At 51.9% G+C, this 18,431-nt stretch overlaps 8 protein-coding genes across 8 annotated transcripts; 2 read left to right on the forward strand and 6 right to left on the reverse strand.

The window, feature by feature from the left end:
* Positions 1–1,075: 1,075 nt before the first annotated feature.
* Positions 1,076–1,673, forward strand: CTRU02_203364 (uncharacterized protein; the record flags this gene model as incomplete). Its single annotated transcript, XM_036723991.1, has 2 exons — positions 1,076–1,211; positions 1,456–1,673. 2 exons carry the CDS (start codon positions 1,076–1,078, stop codon positions 1,671–1,673), a joined length of 354 nt encoding a protein of 117 aa, XP_036584105.1.
* A 1,446-nt stretch (positions 1,674–3,119) lies between these two features.
* On the reverse strand, positions 3,120–4,109 carry CTRU02_203365 (phosphoric ester; the record flags this gene model as incomplete). Its single annotated transcript, XM_036723992.1, has 1 exon — positions 3,120–4,109. One exon carries the CDS (start codon positions 4,107–4,109, stop codon positions 3,120–3,122), a length of 990 nt encoding a protein of 329 aa, XP_036584106.1.
* A 1,190-nt stretch (positions 4,110–5,299) lies between these two features.
* CTRU02_203366 (SNARE domain-containing protein) lies at positions 5,300–6,295 on the reverse strand (the record flags this gene model as incomplete). Its single annotated transcript, XM_036723993.2, has 2 exons — positions 5,300–5,948; positions 6,099–6,295. The coding sequence occupies 2 exons, from the start codon at positions 6,293–6,295 to the stop codon at positions 5,300–5,302; spliced, it is 846 nt and encodes a 281-aa protein (XP_036584107.2).
* A 916-nt stretch (positions 6,296–7,211) lies between these two features.
* On the reverse strand, positions 7,212–8,141 carry CTRU02_203367 (meiosis-specific apc c activator protein ama1; the record flags this gene model as incomplete). The annotated part of the gene is made up of 2 exons (XM_070204195.1): positions 7,212–7,733; positions 7,794–8,141. The coding sequence occupies 2 exons, from the start codon at positions 8,139–8,141 to the stop codon at positions 7,212–7,214; spliced, it is 870 nt and encodes a 289-aa protein (XP_070061958.1).
* Positions 8,142–8,303: 162 nt separating this feature from the next.
* On the reverse strand, positions 8,304–9,719 carry CTRU02_203368 (WD domain-containing protein; the record flags this gene model as incomplete). The annotated part of the gene is made up of 3 exons (XM_070204196.1): positions 8,304–8,656; positions 8,718–9,101; positions 9,149–9,719. The coding sequence occupies 3 exons, from the start codon at positions 9,717–9,719 to the stop codon at positions 8,304–8,306; spliced, it is 1,308 nt and encodes a 435-aa protein (XP_070061959.1).
* Positions 9,720–10,957: 1,238 nt separating this feature from the next.
* CTRU02_203369 (Geranylgeranyl transferase type-2 subunit alpha) lies at positions 10,958–12,290 on the forward strand (the record flags this gene model as incomplete). Its single annotated transcript, XM_036723994.2, has 2 exons — positions 10,958–11,858; positions 11,911–12,290. Coding segments are annotated over 2 exons (1,281 nt in total), but the record flags the coding sequence as incomplete, so codon positions are not given.
* A 155-nt stretch (positions 12,291–12,445) lies between these two features.
* CTRU02_203370 (uncharacterized protein) lies at positions 12,446–14,376 on the reverse strand (the record flags this gene model as incomplete). Its single annotated transcript, XM_036723995.1, has 2 exons — positions 12,446–13,903; positions 13,957–14,376. The coding sequence occupies 2 exons, from the start codon at positions 14,374–14,376 to the stop codon at positions 12,446–12,448; spliced, it is 1,878 nt and encodes a 625-aa protein (XP_036584109.1).
* A 1,423-nt stretch (positions 14,377–15,799) lies between these two features.
* CTRU02_203371 (uncharacterized protein) lies at positions 15,800–17,701 on the reverse strand (the record flags this gene model as incomplete). Its single annotated transcript, XM_036723996.1, has 4 exons — positions 15,800–16,900; positions 16,959–17,287; positions 17,344–17,400; positions 17,479–17,701. The coding sequence occupies 4 exons, from the start codon at positions 17,699–17,701 to the stop codon at positions 15,800–15,802; spliced, it is 1,710 nt and encodes a 569-aa protein (XP_036584110.1).
* Positions 17,702–18,431: the final 730 nt, after the last annotated feature.

Below are 18,431 nucleotides of genomic sequence, written 5' to 3' on the forward strand. Positions count from 1 at the left end.
AGCTATAATACGTTTAACTATCTAGTGGTCGATGCTTCAACCCCTTTTTCCCATATGGTAGAGTAGTGCTCTGGAGGGGCTGAGTTGAGCAGGTAGAATGAGGGGTAGCATTGGAGCGACCAGACCAGCGGGCGAACCTTCCAACGTTGGGGAGTGCAGACAGATGTTAAGGGTCTCTCTTCCATTATCCATCCCTACCTTCAACTTCGTACTACCCTTCATATTCGACTCGTCCCCCTCTAATGAGATAGCCGCCGGGGTGAGACAGATTGGCCATCGGGCGGCCGGCCTGCATGCTCCCTTTGGCCTCATTCCTCCGAGCTACCAACAGGGGCCGGACGGGTGGTCAAGGGGCCAAAAGAATGATGAGGCGAGTGGGCTTTCCGGTGAGCATTGCCTGTGTCTGTGCATAGGGGATGGGGGGAAACTGGTATCACGTGATATGATGACGATTCAGCTGAAGAAAGCGCCCCACTCTCTGTAGCTGAAGACACGCAAGGTTGGAGGGGCTGACGTCTCTGCTTTGCTGACAGCTGGCAGCATCTGATACTGCACGGTCTAGGGCCGCTTGTAAATTGCTCGATGGCAGTTGGCCAAACTCCACTGCCATTAAATGGTAAAAAAGAATGCCGAGCCCACAAAATCACCGCATCCGTCCAGGTTCATTCCCGGAAAATGCTACCTTGGGAGAGCTGCACCTGCTGTTGTGGTGCTGTGGTGCTGTGGTGCTGTGGTGCTGTGGTGCTGTGGTGCTAGTGCTACTGCTGGTACCGGGGATAGGGAGAAAGCAGGAGCTCGGTTCTGAATATGTCACTCACCACCACTTTCGGCACAAGCAGCTGCAATGATAGTGACGTCACGCCATGGTAAACGAGCGACTTGATGTAGGCGATTCGGCTCTTTCCAAACTCGAGCATCATCGTCACATTCCCCTTTTAAATATCTCCCTCACCTGTTTATTTCCATTATTCTTCTACCGCCAATCATCCAATTGATCTTTCATCTCTCTGAATTGTTGCATTGAAACGGAATTAAGCCTGCAAGTACAGAAGCAAAGACCTACATCACAGCAAACATGGCTTCCCGCATCGTCCTCTCTTCCACCCCCATCGCGCGCGGCGCCTTTGTTGTCGGACGCCAGACCTCCCTCCTCGGCCGTGGATTCAGCATCTCGACGTCGAGAATGGTTGGCTTGAAGGAGACTGCTGGACGTGAGTTTATTTCTTGTTTTTTGTTTTTATTTTTTCCTGCTCAACCACTTCCTCGGCAATTGTGAACAGAGCTCGTCAAGCTTCATGATGACGAAGCTAGCTACCCCACCCGTTCACTACCACCCTAAAATAATACATTATTTGTCTTTCTACTTGAAGAGCAACCTTCTTGACCTACCGCATTTTGCATCATCACTCCAATTGATGAGCTAGAGATAAAGAATCAGTTGGCTAACCATACCAGATGCCGACGAGACGATCCACGAGAGACACAAGCAAGACTCCCTCTCCAAGCAGAAGCAGGGCAAGGGTCACTGGAAGCCTGAGCTTGCCTCTGACAGTGAAGAAGCCGTCAAGGCAGACCGCTCCGAGAAGGCCGACCCCAAGACGTTGCAAGAACGGACCAAGGGCGCTGCTGAGGAGCAGAGCAAGGCCGGTACGAGCATGAAAGATGGGTTGTAAAGGGGGCGTCCGTCATATTGTATCGCTCGGCTTTGCTTATGATTGTTTTTTTTTTAAAAAATCCAGGTTGAATTAGTCTGTTGGGGCTTCGAAGCAGAAACACGTAACATTAAAACAGGACGGGCGCATGAAACACACACAGAGTCGCGACTTGGAGTTTAATTCGGGCTTTGGGGTTGGATAGATTGCATCCGGACGGGTCTGGGTTAGGGATTGAGGCCCGGAGAATGTATTCGTATGCATGTTAGGTCGGGTCGGAATAGATCCAGTTCAAGACGCTTTCGGGTATAATGCTTGTTGTGACACGGTCAGTTGTGATGAGGCCTAGGTGCTGGGTTACGATTGAGAAGCTGCTTGCGCCGGCACTTGTTTTTTTTACGATGAATCCAATGTGGTCCCTGTATCTTTTGCCTGCTCTGATGGCTAACGCACAAAACCTCACAAATAGTGTCCTCGATCTCAGCAACGTCATAGTTCATGCTAATCAGTTGAGTATTTCTTCTTTTGACACCTTCGTTCATCTCCCCGTGCACCTTTTGTTAGTTGTAAAGCCGGGTCTGTAGACGTGCAAGATGCCAATTGCTTTACTCTCCCACTTTCGAAGTCCCTAGCAAATCCTTAACTTGATCAGCGAAAAAGGGTGTCGGGCAACTGATTGGAACCAGCGTGGGGTGAATAGATATGCCAAGGGTGCGGCTAGATTGACAAGCGTCTTGGCTATCTGGGGTTCAGATGCACCAGTCTGGCATATCGCATGAGGAGTTGTTATTTATCTTTCGCCAGTGTACTTGTCGAGTTAAACGAGAAGGTATGGGATCCAAAGCGTCAACTACGCTGTGAGAATCTTAATGAGCATGGCGAAGTATCAATACAACATTGCGACGTTAAGGCGTCTGCTATTTATCAAAGATGGCTCTTGCCCAATTATATAAACAAATTAAGAAGGAGCATGAATAATTCTTTCCTACCCGTTCGAGCTACTGGAAGCCTTCATTTATAGGCATCAAAACGCAGTCAACAAATCAATTCTAAACTTCCCAAGCGACAATGGCGGCCGCCGAACAGTCGCGATCATCGCCTGGGTCTGGCAGTTGTAGTAAGAGTATATAACAAATCTCTGACTATTTTGAAATTCCGCTACCATCAGCCTAATCGGTCTCCATCCCCGTCGCTGTCGTCGTCTGTTCCGTTGTCTAAGGGTTACAGTCGTGTATTCCCAAGTTCAGAAAGTCATCTGTATTACTCGAACTTAGCTTTCTTATAAAGATGTGGGTAATTGTTTATTAGATCTTAAACATCTCGAGTGCTTTTTTAACATCATTTGAAACGCGGCTTTACTATAGTCTGTTTCTCTCCTTCATCTTAAACTATTACTATTTACTTGTCTATCTATAAAGCTCTGTCGTAATCAGGACTACAACTCTAACCCATCCGGCTACCCGATATCTATATCCTAACAACAACAGCCTCCCTAATTAACCGATCCCTGATGCCCCCAATACTAGCAGCATTAACAAGTATCGTCTGCCCCTTCCCCCTCCTCCCGCCCCTCCACCAAACGCCAACCCAAGCCTTCACAACCCGCGCCAACGCCTTCAGCCCTCCACTCCCACCAGCAGCAACAGCTTTCGCCTCTTCAAATACCACATCTTCATACGCGCTCTGCAACTCATCAAACGGTACCACCTCGACCCCGTGTCCGCAATGAACGTGCCCGAAGACATGCAACCTTGGCCTCACGCGCCACACTTCCTTTAGCAAAAGCTCACAGCCCCAGTGGCCCCGCGGATCATCCATATGTCCCTTTGGCGGGGCATGCGTCACCAAGATATCCGTTCCTTCGGGGACAGAGCCAGCCCAGGGATCTGAGGGTGATGAACGTGGGTATTGGAACGCCCAGTTGCCGTGTTGGGGTGTGCATGGGCTGCCGTAGACGCGGATTTCTCTGGTACGGGGCTTGTCGAGGGACGATATTGGGATTTTGAGCGTGACGGAGGTGCGGTCTAGGTAGATTACATCCCCCCAGTCCGGCTCCTCGTCACCATCTTCTCGGGTGTCCTGGAGGTTGCCGTCGAGGCAGAGGTCGTGGTTCCCTGCTATCACGACCTTGTGCCGATGGGGCTGTCTGTTCAGCCAATTCAATGTCTCCTGCAACTCTACCCTAGTACCCGACGCCGTGAGGTCGCCTGCGTGAACTAGGATATCGCCGGGTGGTAAGTGTGGTTGGGTGTTATGCGTGTCGGAGACGCAGACCACCGTCACAGCTTCGTCGCTGTTGTTGGTGTACGGAGGTATGGGGAAAGATACAGGGAAGAAATTGTAGAGTATCCTCGCGATGGTCGTGAGGGGCGATGAAAACAGACGATCCCAAGTTGTTTCTTGTGGCTGGTTGAGGATGGCATCGAAGCCCGATAGCGAAGGCGTGGGGAAGCGCATTTTACGAGTGGCCAGAGTATGGTTTATGTCTACGGAGTAGAGGTGTTCCTCCCATAGCGGAAAAAGAGATCAATGTGCTATTTAATGATACGTGGATTCATAAGGGTGACGACGATTCATGGCGAGATGCGTGAACCAAAGATGTCTGGCAAACACAATTCACTGCCAGCTAATGACTTTTACAATCACCTCAGATCATTGCGATGTGGCTATACTTCGCAACGCAAACCGGTGATTCTGCAGAGAAATTTTGAAGCGGGAGAATGACTTTGAAGGGTGGTGAGGTTAGTCCGCTCACCTACAACCGCGTGATGTCCAATGACATGATTGTGACAAATCACCAGGTTTGCAGGGGCACAAAGGAGTCTTGGGAGATGTCAGCGTTGCCGATCTGACCAAACTGATTACTGCAAGACAAGGCTGTGTTCTACTGCTGTCTAGCTTTGATGATAGTAAAATTACATTATGTTCCATGTTACTATTTTACATCATCTACATTTATTTATTAGCTGAGAAACAAGGGTGCTTTAAACACCCGACGTATATGAGTTCTACCTAGCCTAGTCATACTCAGTTAACTACAGTTAACGATAAGAGCAAAAATAAAACTGATTAATCTCCAAATGCTTGCAAAAGTAAAAGAGTAGGTCCATCCAGGATTCGAACCTGGGCTTACGGAAAATCTGGGTTTGAATCAGAATCCGACGTCCTAACCAACTAGACTAATAGACCGTTGGTGGCTGTGATGGAGCTCGGCCCCATCTGTTGGGGTTTGGCAGGAGCAATTGCAATTCATAAAAGATACACGTTTTCTCTCAGCAATGAGCATATGAGAACAGCACACTAACTCTTGCGATGGTGGGTATCTAAAGACAGTCGCAGTGTCCCCATGTTACAGACCGTTGCGACAAATGAACCTCAGCCTGTCGGTCATGAACGAATGCTTTCTTTTCGACTGCCAAGTTGCGGTATCTACAGCGAACCAACACTTGAAATCCTTAAAACGGCCATTGAACTCTTCGGCTTGAGGCCGAGTACCAGAGATCCTACAGAAGAAACTCCTGAACGCCAAACCATGCTATGCGCCCCCTAACTAGAAACTTCGGTGATGACCGGGATACATCGTACATTCCCTTTCCAAGGGGGACGAGTAAGATAAATTCGTTGCGCTTCTAACCTCCTCTCCTCGCTCATTTCAGAATAGCAATCAACAAAATCAGAATAATAATGAGCACGATGATCGCAATCATTTGCTTGCTCTCCCCAGCATCCCGAGCAACCCGACCCAGTTGCCTGCGCGCGCGGTCCAACCTCCCTTGGTGACGATCGACCACGTCGTCGACCTCGTCAAGCATAGCAACGTGTGAATCAAGCTCATCACCGATCTGCATGCTCAGCTCCCGCTGGCGTCCGATAGACTCGCCCAACCGGTCCAAGTGGTCGTCTTGGTCGCGCATAATTTGCGTGTGGTATGCGTGCAGCTGCTGATTATCCAGCCCCTCGGCCTGGTCGCGGTATCCCGCCGTGTCGGTTGGGTCATCGCGGTAGCGGCCTTCGCCAAAGAGGGCTGCAGCATTGGGATCCTCGCCTGCTGGGGCAGGGGAGTCAGTGAAGCGGACTGTTTTGTTACCCCCGGCGGCAGAGCCAGGGAGGCCGCGAAGAGAGCCTTTAAGGGGCTTGGTAGACTGCGCTGCCGAAAAGTCGGGAGAGAGCGACGGGTCGTTCGGGGTAGTGGTGGTCGTCGAAGTAGATGGGTTGGAGAAACCGTGGAATTGGGAAGTGAGGTCCGAGAACTGCTTCTGCAGGGCGGGAAGGGAGTCGGTGATGTTTTGTGCGGCACTGCCAATCCTAGCTGTCAGCATGTTTGTTTCTTTGTGGGGGTGGTCGATACCTCTAGACGTTGAGGCTGGGGGAGGTCCGACATGACGTCGCACGGCGTTTTGAAGATATGGGGAGGGAAGGTCTTAAAGAAAGGAGCAAGAAACTCACCTCTCATCGCCAGCGTCCTGGAGACGCTTGGCCTCAGAGTCTAGAGACTCCAAACCATCGCGGAACTGATCCAGCGAGCGTGAAATGTGGCCGTCTTGCGTGTCTGCATCGAGGTCCAGGGACTGGGCGCGCTGGCGCTCGAGGAGGGAGAGCTTGATGTGGTCGGCAAGGAGGTAGAGCTGGTTCAAGTTGGACATGGTGACCAGGTCTCTCTTTTTGAAGCGGATAGAAACGAATTGTTGTCTAGCGACTTGCGTACCAATTGGATGCAGAATCTGCGACCTGGTAACTCAACGATATAGTGGTTCAATCTGGACGACGAATAACACAAAGAAACGTGGATAGACCGGAAGGTTGAAGATTCGGGGTTTGGCGGTGTTCATGCGCCCGACCGGGTGAGACACCAAGCGCTAAGAGGCCATGTGGAGGATGTGCCCAGCAAGGTGGATTACGTTTACGATACAGGCAGCGGCTGCGGTTCCCTTACAGGGGACTGGGTGGGCTAAACTAGGGGGGGAGCCTGGGCCCTGGGGTAGACCATCCAGCGGGTTGGCCACGCTAAACGGGAGGCATGGAACTTGCTCTCACTCTAGTCTCTCAGACATATCCTAGCTCCCAGCTCTTTTCCGTCTGTCAACTTCGGATGCGTCGTTCTGGGATCCGTGCTGCCTATTTTGGACATGCCTCATGCAACATGAAGATGGAGCCCAAGTTGCAATAGACTATGTCCTACTTCTGAGTTGCAATGAGCTCGCTGTCCTCACCTCTCAAAACCGAGCTTAAAACTGAGATTCTGTTTCAGCCGTGGCGTGGCCATGGTTATGTTAACCGACCTTCTCGCCTTGACGTTGGCTTTGGCTTGACTGACCGGTCTTCAGCTTGCGCCGTGTCTCGTCACGGACTACCAAGACGAACTGAGCGAAGGAGGAGAGGTAGACTTACACACAGAAAGAGTTTGCTCGCAGTGCAGGAAACCTTTCACCAGCTACTCGGCTGGCTCCATGCTATCCAACACTCACACCAATCACCACTTCGAGCAATGTAGGAGATATATCGTAGCATTCTGTCTATGATTCTACTCTGACCTTCTGCGCTTATAACTCTTCATGAGCGCTAGCGAATGACACCCCCCTCTTTATCAATGCCGTCAAGCCCTTCAAGAATATCGCTGTAACCCAACATGCCAACACCACCCATCGTTCTCCTCGGCTCTCCCTGCCATATTTCGTGGAATCGGATGTTCTCGTCGCTTGTGGCCACGACGATGACTCCTTCTTTCCACGTCCGACTTCCTCTCCGTACATCGCTGGGTACTCCAGGGTAGGCAATGGCATGCAGAGCTCGCGGCCCATTTTCCCACGCGATAGCTCCAACCTGCTTACATGACGGCCAGCTGAAGACGGCAATACGATAGGGATGATCTGGCGTTGCAAAACCAAATGTTGCCGCTATTTCGGGCCGCGTCTTTGACCAAATCAACGATGTGACCTGCGCCGACACGGCGATGGTTGCCAATGGCACGCCTGTTGTGGCGTGCCAGAAGTGAATGCACTTGTCGCTTGACCCTCCGCCCGTTGCGATGAGATTGTTCTGCCAGGGGCAAAATGAAATTGCCTTGACTGCGGCACCGTGCCTCTAGCAGTGTTTTTCTGACCCGGGGATAAATTTTATGATTTTGTCTTCGGGCGCTCTAACCAGCTGTGTGCTGTTTCCTTGGGCATCCACTTTCGTCGGCTCCTGTTCTACTTGTGTGCCATAAAGCAACGATTCCAAGGTATCGTTGAGCCAGCCATCTCGACTGATAGCTTGCTCTTGGGAACGAATATCCTTATCCGAAGAGTGATCCGTTGGCCCTCTACTTTCGATAACTAGATCTGCGGATGAAGTGCGAGATTTTCTGGTACGTCTTCGCAACATTCGCTGAATCTCAAAGTAGCATGCCGTGTTGTCGTTGCTTCCTGATATGAAGTCCCGGCCGTTGGGCGCCCAGACGAGAGCACAAATCTGCTGAGTATGGACAGCAATGTTGGCCACCAGCGTCATGGTGCCTGCCCACCCGCTTCTTTCCACCTCCCAAGATTCTGGCCATTCTACAGTGTAATAGAGAATGTTGCCTTGCATATCGCCTACGACAAGGTCTTCAGTCTGCACTAAGCCGCCCCTAGTGTAGGGATTCTTGGATGGTCTCATTGTCACCGTCGGTCTCTAGCAAACACAGGTGACTGAGGTTGCTTGTCTGGCTTGATGTCGTGGAAGTGTCTCAAAGAGTGATCGGAGGTAAAGATGGCCACCAGAGCGACCAACTGCGAGAATAACTTTGCCGCCTGGAGTAGAAGAAAAGGAGAGAGAAGTCACGCAGCCTTTGTGTGGAGCATACTCGAAGAGTGACGCACCGAGCTTTTCTGACCATATGTACACTGAGCTGGCCAATCCGACAGCTAGAGCATCACATGTTGGTGAGAATGCTAGTATCGAGTTGTAGTAGTCGTCTTGAAGTCCTGGTGCGTCAAGAACTCTGTATGCTGTCGTCGGCAGATTACATTCCACCGGCCGCGAGACTGCACGTGGAACAAAAATAATAAGCTTTGTAAACCCACGCTTCATAGAAACATGTCTTACCTGAAGCTTTTTCGGGACTCACCCACTTGGTCCCATTCCAGTACGTCTTCGATTCCAGTGGTGATGCCTGGCTCTTTTGTTCCCGCTTCCAACTTGGAGAGGTAATGTGCGTAAAGTCCAGGACCCTTGAAGCTTGATTTATTTGTAAAGCGGCGGCAAGGATACCTTCATATCGCTCAAGGTCCTCTTTCTTCTTGATACGAGCAGTGGCAAAGTTGGTAGTAATCATTCGAGCGTTTGAGCCACTCCGAAGATAGTGGCCACGGCCGTCGTCCACAGCAGTCCCAGGGGATGGAGGAGCTAAGCCACCAACGGTCCAGATAACACCACTGCTTGCTGGTCTTTGATTTTGATTTCGGGGATTCACTGACAATACCGAGGGAACTGTTTAGGTTAGAATAATGGCGGTTTAGGGGCACCTTGTCACTCACGACCAAATGATGCACCAGATATAGAACGAAAGCTAGACGCCAAAGATATGGCTTGCTGCTGAGGTCTTTGGAAAGGGTCTGGTGCAGCGCTTTGGTGCCTCAGCAGTCTTTCGGTAGGGGACAATGCTTCTACCTCCTTGGTAACCCGTAGCCTCTCCGATGGAGGGGTCTCTGGGTCACGATGGGGTACATATCGATCTGCAGTCCTGACAGAGCCGGTGACATATTGCGGCGAGCTTGCTGAGTCCCGTCCTCGCTTGATTGGCGTTACAAGAGATGGGTTAGGGAGATCCCTGGGCGAAGAGTTCACCTCTGGACGTGACTTGCTTGGCAGTGGTGGAAGAGTCTTCTCCTCATCATCTGAGTCTCTGTTGTCCTCTGCTCCAGAGCCGTCCAAGTAAAGGTGATAGTCGGAGGGCTCCAAATGCCGTTTGCGCCTCGGAGGTGTCTCGGTTTCGATGTCCCATGGAAAGTCTTCAGATGTGTCGTTGGACTGGTATCCAGAATCCCGAGGGTTGAGACAGGAATCAGTTGCTCTTGACGTAAATCGAAATCGGCGGTATCGACCCATGTTCCAACGATGAGCTCGGGTCCGGCAAAGATCTAACGTAGAATAGTGACGGTGGAAGAATGCGAAAGGGATGTGCTAGCGAGTGTGTCGTGGGTGGTTTAGTAACTGAAGATGCAAAAGAAGAGCAAAGCAAGCTCTGGGACCAAAGAGAATGGGTGCGAAGAACACTATATGAAATGATGAATGTGTCCAGCCTACAGTCCCCCTGGGAAGACGGTACTAAAGCTGTCTCACTACGTCGACAGATGGCTGATGAACTAGTGATATCGACCCGACGACATAACTTAGGGAGAGAAGAATTCTAGGAGCACGGAGGTGGAGAGGAAGAATAAGAATGTCGGTGGGAAGCTGTATCAGTTGAGGTGCTCTGTAGGACTCATCCTTCCTGTCATTGCTCCTTCAAGTTCGCAGGATCAAAGGCAGGTGGAAGGCACAGAAACTCCTCAGGGGGTTGCCATTTCAGTTTCGTTGTTTAAGCAAGGCAGGTTTAATGCGTCAATGATGCAACATCTTATTAATACCACACGAAATCATAAGGGCAGTCTTAGAAGTGACGAATAAGACAAATTGTGACTGCCATGGTGGCTCTAGTGAAAGCCCTTCATACATATAAACATTGCCTTTCAGAACCTGAATGTCAGAACCTGAATGTGTATATACCTGGCTTCACCTTGTAAATATCTTGATCATACTTGCCGTCATCTATGTTAAAAGATAAGCGAAAGTAAGTATATCTTTTTCAGAAGCCCTCAAGAGTTTTGACGCAAACCTCTTGATAACTACACCAGTGATTCAGGTGACGTTGAATGTCGCTGAAGGTGACAGCATGAGAGCACGCGTCAAAGCGCGATATAACGCGGGTCGGCGGCATCTTCGCCGGGAGCCCGGGCCATCTGGCTAAATGACATACCTAAACGAGGCACCTCTAGGGACCTGTTTCATCCACCCAACAGCAAATGAGTGGTGGGGAATCCCTGCTGGCGCAACCCGTGCCGCATCAGCTTCAGTCCTGCCCAGAGCTTCCAACCGCTTCCTCACCCGGCCGTCTCCCCGGATTCTTGCACCTACCAACGCCCTTGCCGTTTCCTTGTTCATTCAAGCTCATTTCGCTCTTTCAGAGCACCCTTGGATTCCCCATGGACACTGCAAGTCAACCCCTTAAGCCTATGTCTTATGCCACTCTGCTCTTCTGCACTCTTTTCCCCAAATCGTCTCCAAACCCCTCCAAAACTTCATAGACGACAGTACTGACATATCAATCCCAGCACGGCGTAGCCCGCACAGCCCGCAAGCCACGCACCGAAGCCCAGCTGCAGTCAGACCTTGCCAAGATCGCAACACTTCGTTCCCTTGAAGACTCCCTCCTTCGCGCCAATCCCGACCTTTCCGACCCGGAAACGCTTGCCCTGACCACCAAACTCCTGCGGCTCAACCCGGAGCATTACACGGCATGGAACGTCCGCAGACGCTGCCTAACCTCTGGATCATTATCAAAACCCTCGCCTGGGCTGTCGCCATCGGCGCCACACGCGAGTTCATCAGCAGCATGCACTCCGTCTCTGTCCTCCGCCGACTCGTTGCCATCTTCCTCGACCACGATCCAGCGCGACCCCGCGTCCCCAGCGGACCAAGAGAATGGGAGGAGTGGTACAACAGCTGATGTTGGGTCGGATGTTGCCAGTCATGATGTTGAAGCAAAGAAGGGAGCTTCGACCGAAGAGATTATTGGAACCCTCAAGAACGAGTTGATGTTCACCATACCCCTCCTCCTCGAGTTCCCCAAGAGCTACTGGATCTGGAAGTACCGGTCTTGGCTCCTCCAGCAAGCCATCGATCTCCTGCCGAAGCCGATGGCACGTCGTATATGGGAAGAGGAGCTTGGTCTGGTCTCCAAGATGTTAACCAAGGATCGCCGCAACTTCCACGCCTGGGGTTACCGCCGAACGGTAGTATCAACCTTGGAGAGCCAGGTGCTTGATGGAACTAGCATGGTGGAACCCGAGTTTGAGTATACCACCAAAATGATCAACGTTGATTTGTCCAACTTTTCAGCATGGCATAACCGCACTAATTTGATACCCCGCCTGCTGGAGGAGCGCAGAGCCGACGATAAAGCGCGGCAGAAGTTTTTGGATGACGGTAAGGCGCCTGGCCTACCTCTGATAATCATATACCATGCTAACATGTGCAGAATTAAACCTCGTCCGCGAAGCATTAAACGTCGGCCCTGAGGACCAGTCCCTCTGGTACTATCACCAGTTCCTTATTCTAGACCTGACCGAGTCAGACGGCCGGCCAAAGATCGCGCCAAATATTCCCCAGGAGGAAAAGGCAGCATACGTTAAGCGCGAAATAGACGACATCAAGGAGCTGGCCGAGGATTACGACGACATTGTGGGTATTTACAAGGCGCTCCTGGACTACACCAGGGCCTTGCCCCAGATCGAGGGGCGACAGCTTAGCGACGACGAAACAGAAGACCTTAAGACGTGGATGGCCAAAGTGCGGCAGTTGGACCCCATGCGCTCAGGGCGGTGGAGCGATCTGGAAAGGGAGTGCGGGCTGGTTTAGGCTCATTGGTTCAGTGCATATTGTAGGCAAGCGAATTTTGACCAAATACCATTATTATTACAGCGAGGGTCTATATGTATAAAGTACTTAGGCAGCCACCCTCATCACAGGTGACAAATCTCATCGTTCATCACAAATCATGGACTCATACGCACTCAGGCGCTGCACTTGCCCTTGACCAGGCTAGCGTTCTCCCCTACAAGGCCGTCAAAGTACGCCAGCAAAGTCTCAACTGGAATCATGTCCATGAGACCAAGCGACGGGTTGGACGACTTGAATACCTGTCCGCTCCAGAGGACACGAATGTACCACCCGCTCTCCCCGGCTCCCGCGCCCGGCGCAGCCGTGGCCGTGGCCGTTGCAGCCGCAGCCGCAGTGGTGGTGGCAGGGGAGTAGATGCAGGAGCACGCAGACGACACAGCAGCGACATCACCGTTGCAGTTCGCCGCCCACGTAGGCAGGGGATCGGTCCACGACGCAGTGGCGGTGAGACTCGGGCAGAACGCCGATGCGGACGCACTCTCGCGAATCAGCTGGCGCAGGCAGTTATTCCGGCTGCATCCCGGCGCAACAATAGTCGGCGTCGGCGCGGGCGGCTGTTCGCTCGTCTCCTTCTTCTTGTACAGCTCAAACACCACCTCGGAGCCCATGCCGGGCCAGACCATGTGGTCAAGCTGCAGGATCGACAGCAGTCTCGAAACGGAGCCGTCGTGCGCGACGTTGTGGAAGTAGATGGTCTCACTTTCGCCCTTGATGACGGCACGCAGATGCGTGGCGAGCTCGGCCACCCACACACCCCAGGTCGCGACGCTGGCGGCAAGGGAGTCGGGCGCATCGCGGTAAATCTGCGAGTACTCCCAGTTGCCCAGGCGGTACACGGCGTCCGCGAGATCCTGCGTCACGCAGGTGGTGCTGTTGGCGCCGTTGACGAGCTTGCAGGGGAGGGGCTTGTCGTGGCACTGCCTCGCGGAGAGGTTGTCGTAGTAGTGGTCCAGGCTCACGTGGAATCCGGAGTCGTCGGTGGGAACGCCGGAGATGTCATCCAGGGTGGCGTACAAAGGTCTCGCGGCCGCGAGGTGCTGTGCCCAGGGCGCGTTGGCCGATGACTTGATCCTGTTGAAGAGCGCGGAGCCCGCCGGGCAGGAGTACTGCGGTTCCAGGGAATCAACGCCCGCAGCCTGGATGTTAAGACCAGTGGAGTCTGGCGTGGACCACATGCCGTTAACCAGCATGCCCGCGACCTGGCTCGTGATTTGGTTGTTCGTGACGCGGTATTTGACCTTTTGCAGCCACTCGGCCGAGTTGACAGTTTCCTTGGAAGGAAGAAAGCCAAGGAGGTCGTGGTAGACGCCAAACAGGTCCGCGCCGTGGACCCAGGAGTCATCAAGGCCCTGGGCGGTGATTTGCGGGAACTGGCAAGTTCCAATCCAGCCAGCCGGCACAAAGGGATTGACGGGGGAGATGTAGACCTTCCAGTAGGTCTTGGCCGGCTTGTTACGGCTGGCGAAGGGCTCGCCGTAGTAAAAGAGGCCCTGCTCATCACAGTTCCACTGGTATGATTCAACTGGGAATGCATTGGAGGCGTACGGCGTGCGCTTATGGTGGCGGTGGACCTGGAGAGAGTGAGCTTCTAGGACCAGATCGAATAGTTCTTTGAAATACCTACCAATTCCACGTACTTGAGCTCATACTCATCCGACGCTTTCTTATACTCCGTCTTGCGGACATGAGGCATGTTGCACCAGTTGTACTGTCCATACTTCTCGTCCGGCGTTTCTGAGGTGTTGTAGATGAAGCCCCAGACGCCCTTACCGTTGATCACGGCGGCAAGGTTGTTGACCTCTGTCTGCGAAGGGGCGTGCCAACTCAGGTCAACACCGCCGGCGCCGACTGCGTTGACGACTCTATCGGAACCGCTGCCGAGGATGGCCAGCGCGGCCAGCATTGACGAACCAGACTTGGGACCCATGATCTGAGAGAACGAGAACTCGACAAAGATGACGAAGCTAGCGATCAGAACGAGTGACTTGATCCAGGCGGCCGGTGAGGCTAACGGCCTTCTCGGGAAAAAAGTTGAGGAAGCCATCCATTCTTTATATGGCCTGTCTTTTCTTTAAACAATCATTAAACAAGGACCTGGCTGGCTAGCTGGCGCAGGTCGTATCCCACGTGGGTTCCACGCCGCAGGGAGGTTCAACGACAAAGAAGGATGCACGCTATCGCGTAGAGCTTCAGGGGTCGTAAGCGTGTTATCCTGCGGGGCATATATTGGCATATGCAGTAATATCCGCCGTCGTTACTTATCAGACCTCGGTGATGGTGGCACAGCGAGGGGAGAGGCAAGAAGTGAGTGAAGATGTTGAAGCTTGTGTGGGGGGACGTGCAGCACGTGCGGCAGGAGACGCGCCGACTGGTCGCGGAGCTCAGGGGTCAGACAGGGAACAGGGACAGTGAGCTGGTCCACTGTGGCCGTTATTACGCGCCCAGACTCAATCTCATCTTGAAAGAGAAGGGAATTCCACTGGACATTCTGTATTCGTGCAGGTTGTTTTCAGTTTTCATAATTACATTCAAAAAGTCTCTCCATTTTTCAATGAACCGTGTAGCTCGCCGACCAGTCAGCGGCGTTTCCGGAGCCCAATCCGAAAAAATCGGCGACCATGCCCCACATTCCTCCGGTTGTTGCCCCGAACCAGCCTTTGGCCCCCAAGCTGGTTTCGAGGCTTGCGAATAATACGCTACGCTGACAGTTTGTTAAACGGTAGGTTTACCGTCACATGATATCCATCGTTTGGGCCACCAAGTAACCTAAATCTTTCCTTCCACATGGCCTCGCTTCTGGCACAGTGAGGTTGTGCGGTCGGGCAGTGCACCCCCAATCATTCATTGGACCTTGACGCTGTAGGTTTGAATAGATTGTACATATCGTCTGTTCCCCATCCAACACACGAGAGGATCGCCGCAGTTATATGGAAGCATCATGGACGCCTCGTTGATAAAGTGTATTGAATGCCCAACAAGCGAAAATGAAGTAAATCAATGCTGTTCAATAACACCCCCATTTGTTTCTTAGCTGCCGCGCTGGGTCGTAACTCCATCTTGGGTTTCTCTCAGAGCTTAGCCAAAACGAAAGCAATGGTAATGACAAGGTAACTCAAACAATCGCCCAGTCGTTTCGCTCTACCTTACGATGGCTATGCTTATATGGGCCGGGAATGTCTTGCTTCTCATACTTCTGCATGTCAACTTCAAGTCTCTCAAAATCAGTACTCACTCCAGAGTGAAGTCCCAGATGCGCGAGTTTCGTCAGGTTTTCGAAACACTCGTTGAAACTTCAAAGGCAAGGCGCACAACCGCACTAAACTATTCGGATTGTTTATGTACAGTGTCCTTTGCCAAACTGTTCACAAGAGAGCCTGGTGGAACAAGCTTAGGCAGCTTGTGTTTCTGAGTATCTTCATCTAACTGCTTCATTCTCATGTCTTCGTGTTTTGTAACGCCATTATCCTTTACTGGGTCATTTGAGCGCAAAGTCTTCTCACTTTCTTACCGGTGAAGTACATAATTATTCCAAGGAGACAGAACGCCGCGCTAATGGCAGCATAAATTCCAAAAGTCCGGACTGGGCCTAGGTTGTTGATGTACTCGGTCGTATGCTTGCTAAGCCCAAAACCCATAAGCCCACGAGTAACGGGGAGCGCTACCAGGATCGCGCCGGCATGGCTGGGATGACTGTCGATCAAATAAGCCGTTCCAACGGTGCTCACACCCATAAGGACGATGAGGTATCCATCGACAACAGACACGATGGCCATCCAGTGGTAACTTTCCGGTTTTTTGAGAACGTATCCGTAGAGGACTGTAAGAATCAAGGCCGTCACCATGGGGAAGATCCAGGCGATAAGTCTCGGTTCTGGTTCGTGCACTCCATGGTTACGCCGAGCTGAGAAGCGGATGATAAAGTCGCTAAGCCAGCCGATCAGTGGAACACATAGCAGAGCAATGACAATCTGTCCCAGCTGAATGAGCGAAACGGACGTCTTGGCCCAGTTGTACGGTGGCTTTACGAGAACCTCTGCGTACGTCATCTGGATCGAGACGTCGATGCCCTGAAAGAGGCCGTTGTTGATGGCTACCCATAGGACGTGGGGAAAAAGGAACACTTGCCCAATTTGTTTAAGACAGAGCCAGCAATGAGACCAGGTGGTCTTTTGGACGAATACTTGCAAGTTTGAGGTGAACGTACGTTCCTGGAAAGGGTTCAGGTCGGAAATCGGCTGATCGTCTGGCATGGTGTACTGTACACCTGGTGAGTGGCTCCGGCTGATAGCATCACCGGCATCCCTCTGTTGTGAAAGAAGGTTGCTTGTATCACTCGGGCGAGTGCCCATGAAAGATTCCACAGGTCGATCATACGCCGTTTCAGGGACAAACAAAAAAGTGAGAATCATGGCCAGGCCAGAAAGACCAGCAAATAGCCAATACCAAGATCGCCATCCCAGAGCATCAGCCATGTAGGAGGACGCAATTACCAGACTGGAGTTGAGAAGAACCTCCGCAGACGCATATACCTGAAACACTCGGGCACGCTGATGAAGAAAATAGATATCCTAAAAAGTGAAAGTCAATACGAGGCTTCCGTAAACTAAAGTCATACAGAGACTTTACCTGCATGATCAACATAGCCAAGGCCTGACATTGAGCCGCTGCAAACGCCGCAATCATACGCCCGCCGAGATGCCAGTAGTAATTGCGGTTCGTTGCGCATAGAACGGCGGCAAGGAACAGAAGGACATTGGAAGCCAGAATCACCGGTCGTCTGCCGACGGCCAATGCGATTGGCATCGAAACTAGGTTGCCCACCCCCAGAAAAAGACTGGGGAAGGTGAAGAGATTCGAGATCTGGCCCTGGGTAATCCCATCGCGCTGGTAATCAGGCATGACGAAGACTATCAGCGCAGAGAGGGCGGTGATTAAGCACAGCCCAGATATCGCGTCTGTGTGGGCCACCTGTAAGCCGATACCTCCAGTAATGGAGTTGCTAATGACTTACAGAGTACGATGATTCCCACAATGAGTTTCTTGTGCCATTCCGGGAGATTAAGGGGATCTTGGAGAGTTGTAAGCCGTATGTTCGAATACCGCTGGAGAGCTTAGACTGTTTTCGCGCCTGGGCACTTCTACTGACCTCGCGGATCTGCACTTGGGCTTGGAATGAGTATCACGCCGTCTCCTCTTGTGAGGGTAGCCGTCCCGTCAAATAGCCTGGGTCGCATCATTTCTTGGTCTTCTGCTGCAGCCTTGTCGTCACTACCAGGAATTTTTACAGACTTACCCACGCCGGGGTGCTCATGGCTTTTAACAACATCCAGAACTGGCCCCGATGGGGGCAACACCTTTTCGGGATCCATCTTCGCATCCCAAAGCCCTAGGGTGCGGGCCGTGATCTCGGGGCCCTAGAGCCGAGTAATGGATAGCCTGTGCGGTTTACTGTCCGCGTGGACACTTGGAGAATGAGACTACTTTTTGATTACGCTATTATCGTCACGACGTCGCACACAGAAGGTCTCGAGATGTTTGGCGCTTGGGGATGCATCAATCGCCCAGCCATATCCGCCTGTAGAGCGGGGAATCCGTATCATATTTATCCATTCATTACTCGAGGAGAGCTTCCAACTGCCGTTATTCTTTGTGTATCGCTGACGGGGTTTCCCTTCACAAGTTCGTAGAAACCCTACCACTTAGCAGAAGTATGTCTCGAGAATACTAGTAGTAGCTTACAATGCCAAGCAAGACTCAGCAAACCGGCACTTTGATCAAAGTTTATTAGCTCTAGAAAATGATAGAGCGTGCAAAAAGGCTGGTGAGGTGGCGGATAAGGCGGCACACCGACGCTATTATTACACAGTAACGCTGTCGTAAGTTGCCCAGGTCATGCTGCCATGTCCATTATGTTATTCCGTATCGGCTCCCGCAAAGTAAAAAAAGTGGTTCTCACTCATTTGATGTAGTATCAAAACCACTTTTCAAGCTTGAATTAAAGTTCAAGTTGTAACTCAAACGGAATGACTCTGACACATTTTCTTCGCGCCGGGACCTCCCTTGAACCTGTGGAAACCGACCGCCTCGTATTGTGCCAGC

Source organism: Colletotrichum truncatum (genome assembly GCF_014235925.2).
Source record: "Colletotrichum truncatum strain CMES1059 chromosome Unknown Contig_0002, whole genome shotgun sequence".
Classification (NCBI taxonomy): Eukaryota; Fungi; Ascomycota; class Sordariomycetes; order Glomerellales; family Glomerellaceae; genus Colletotrichum; species Colletotrichum truncatum.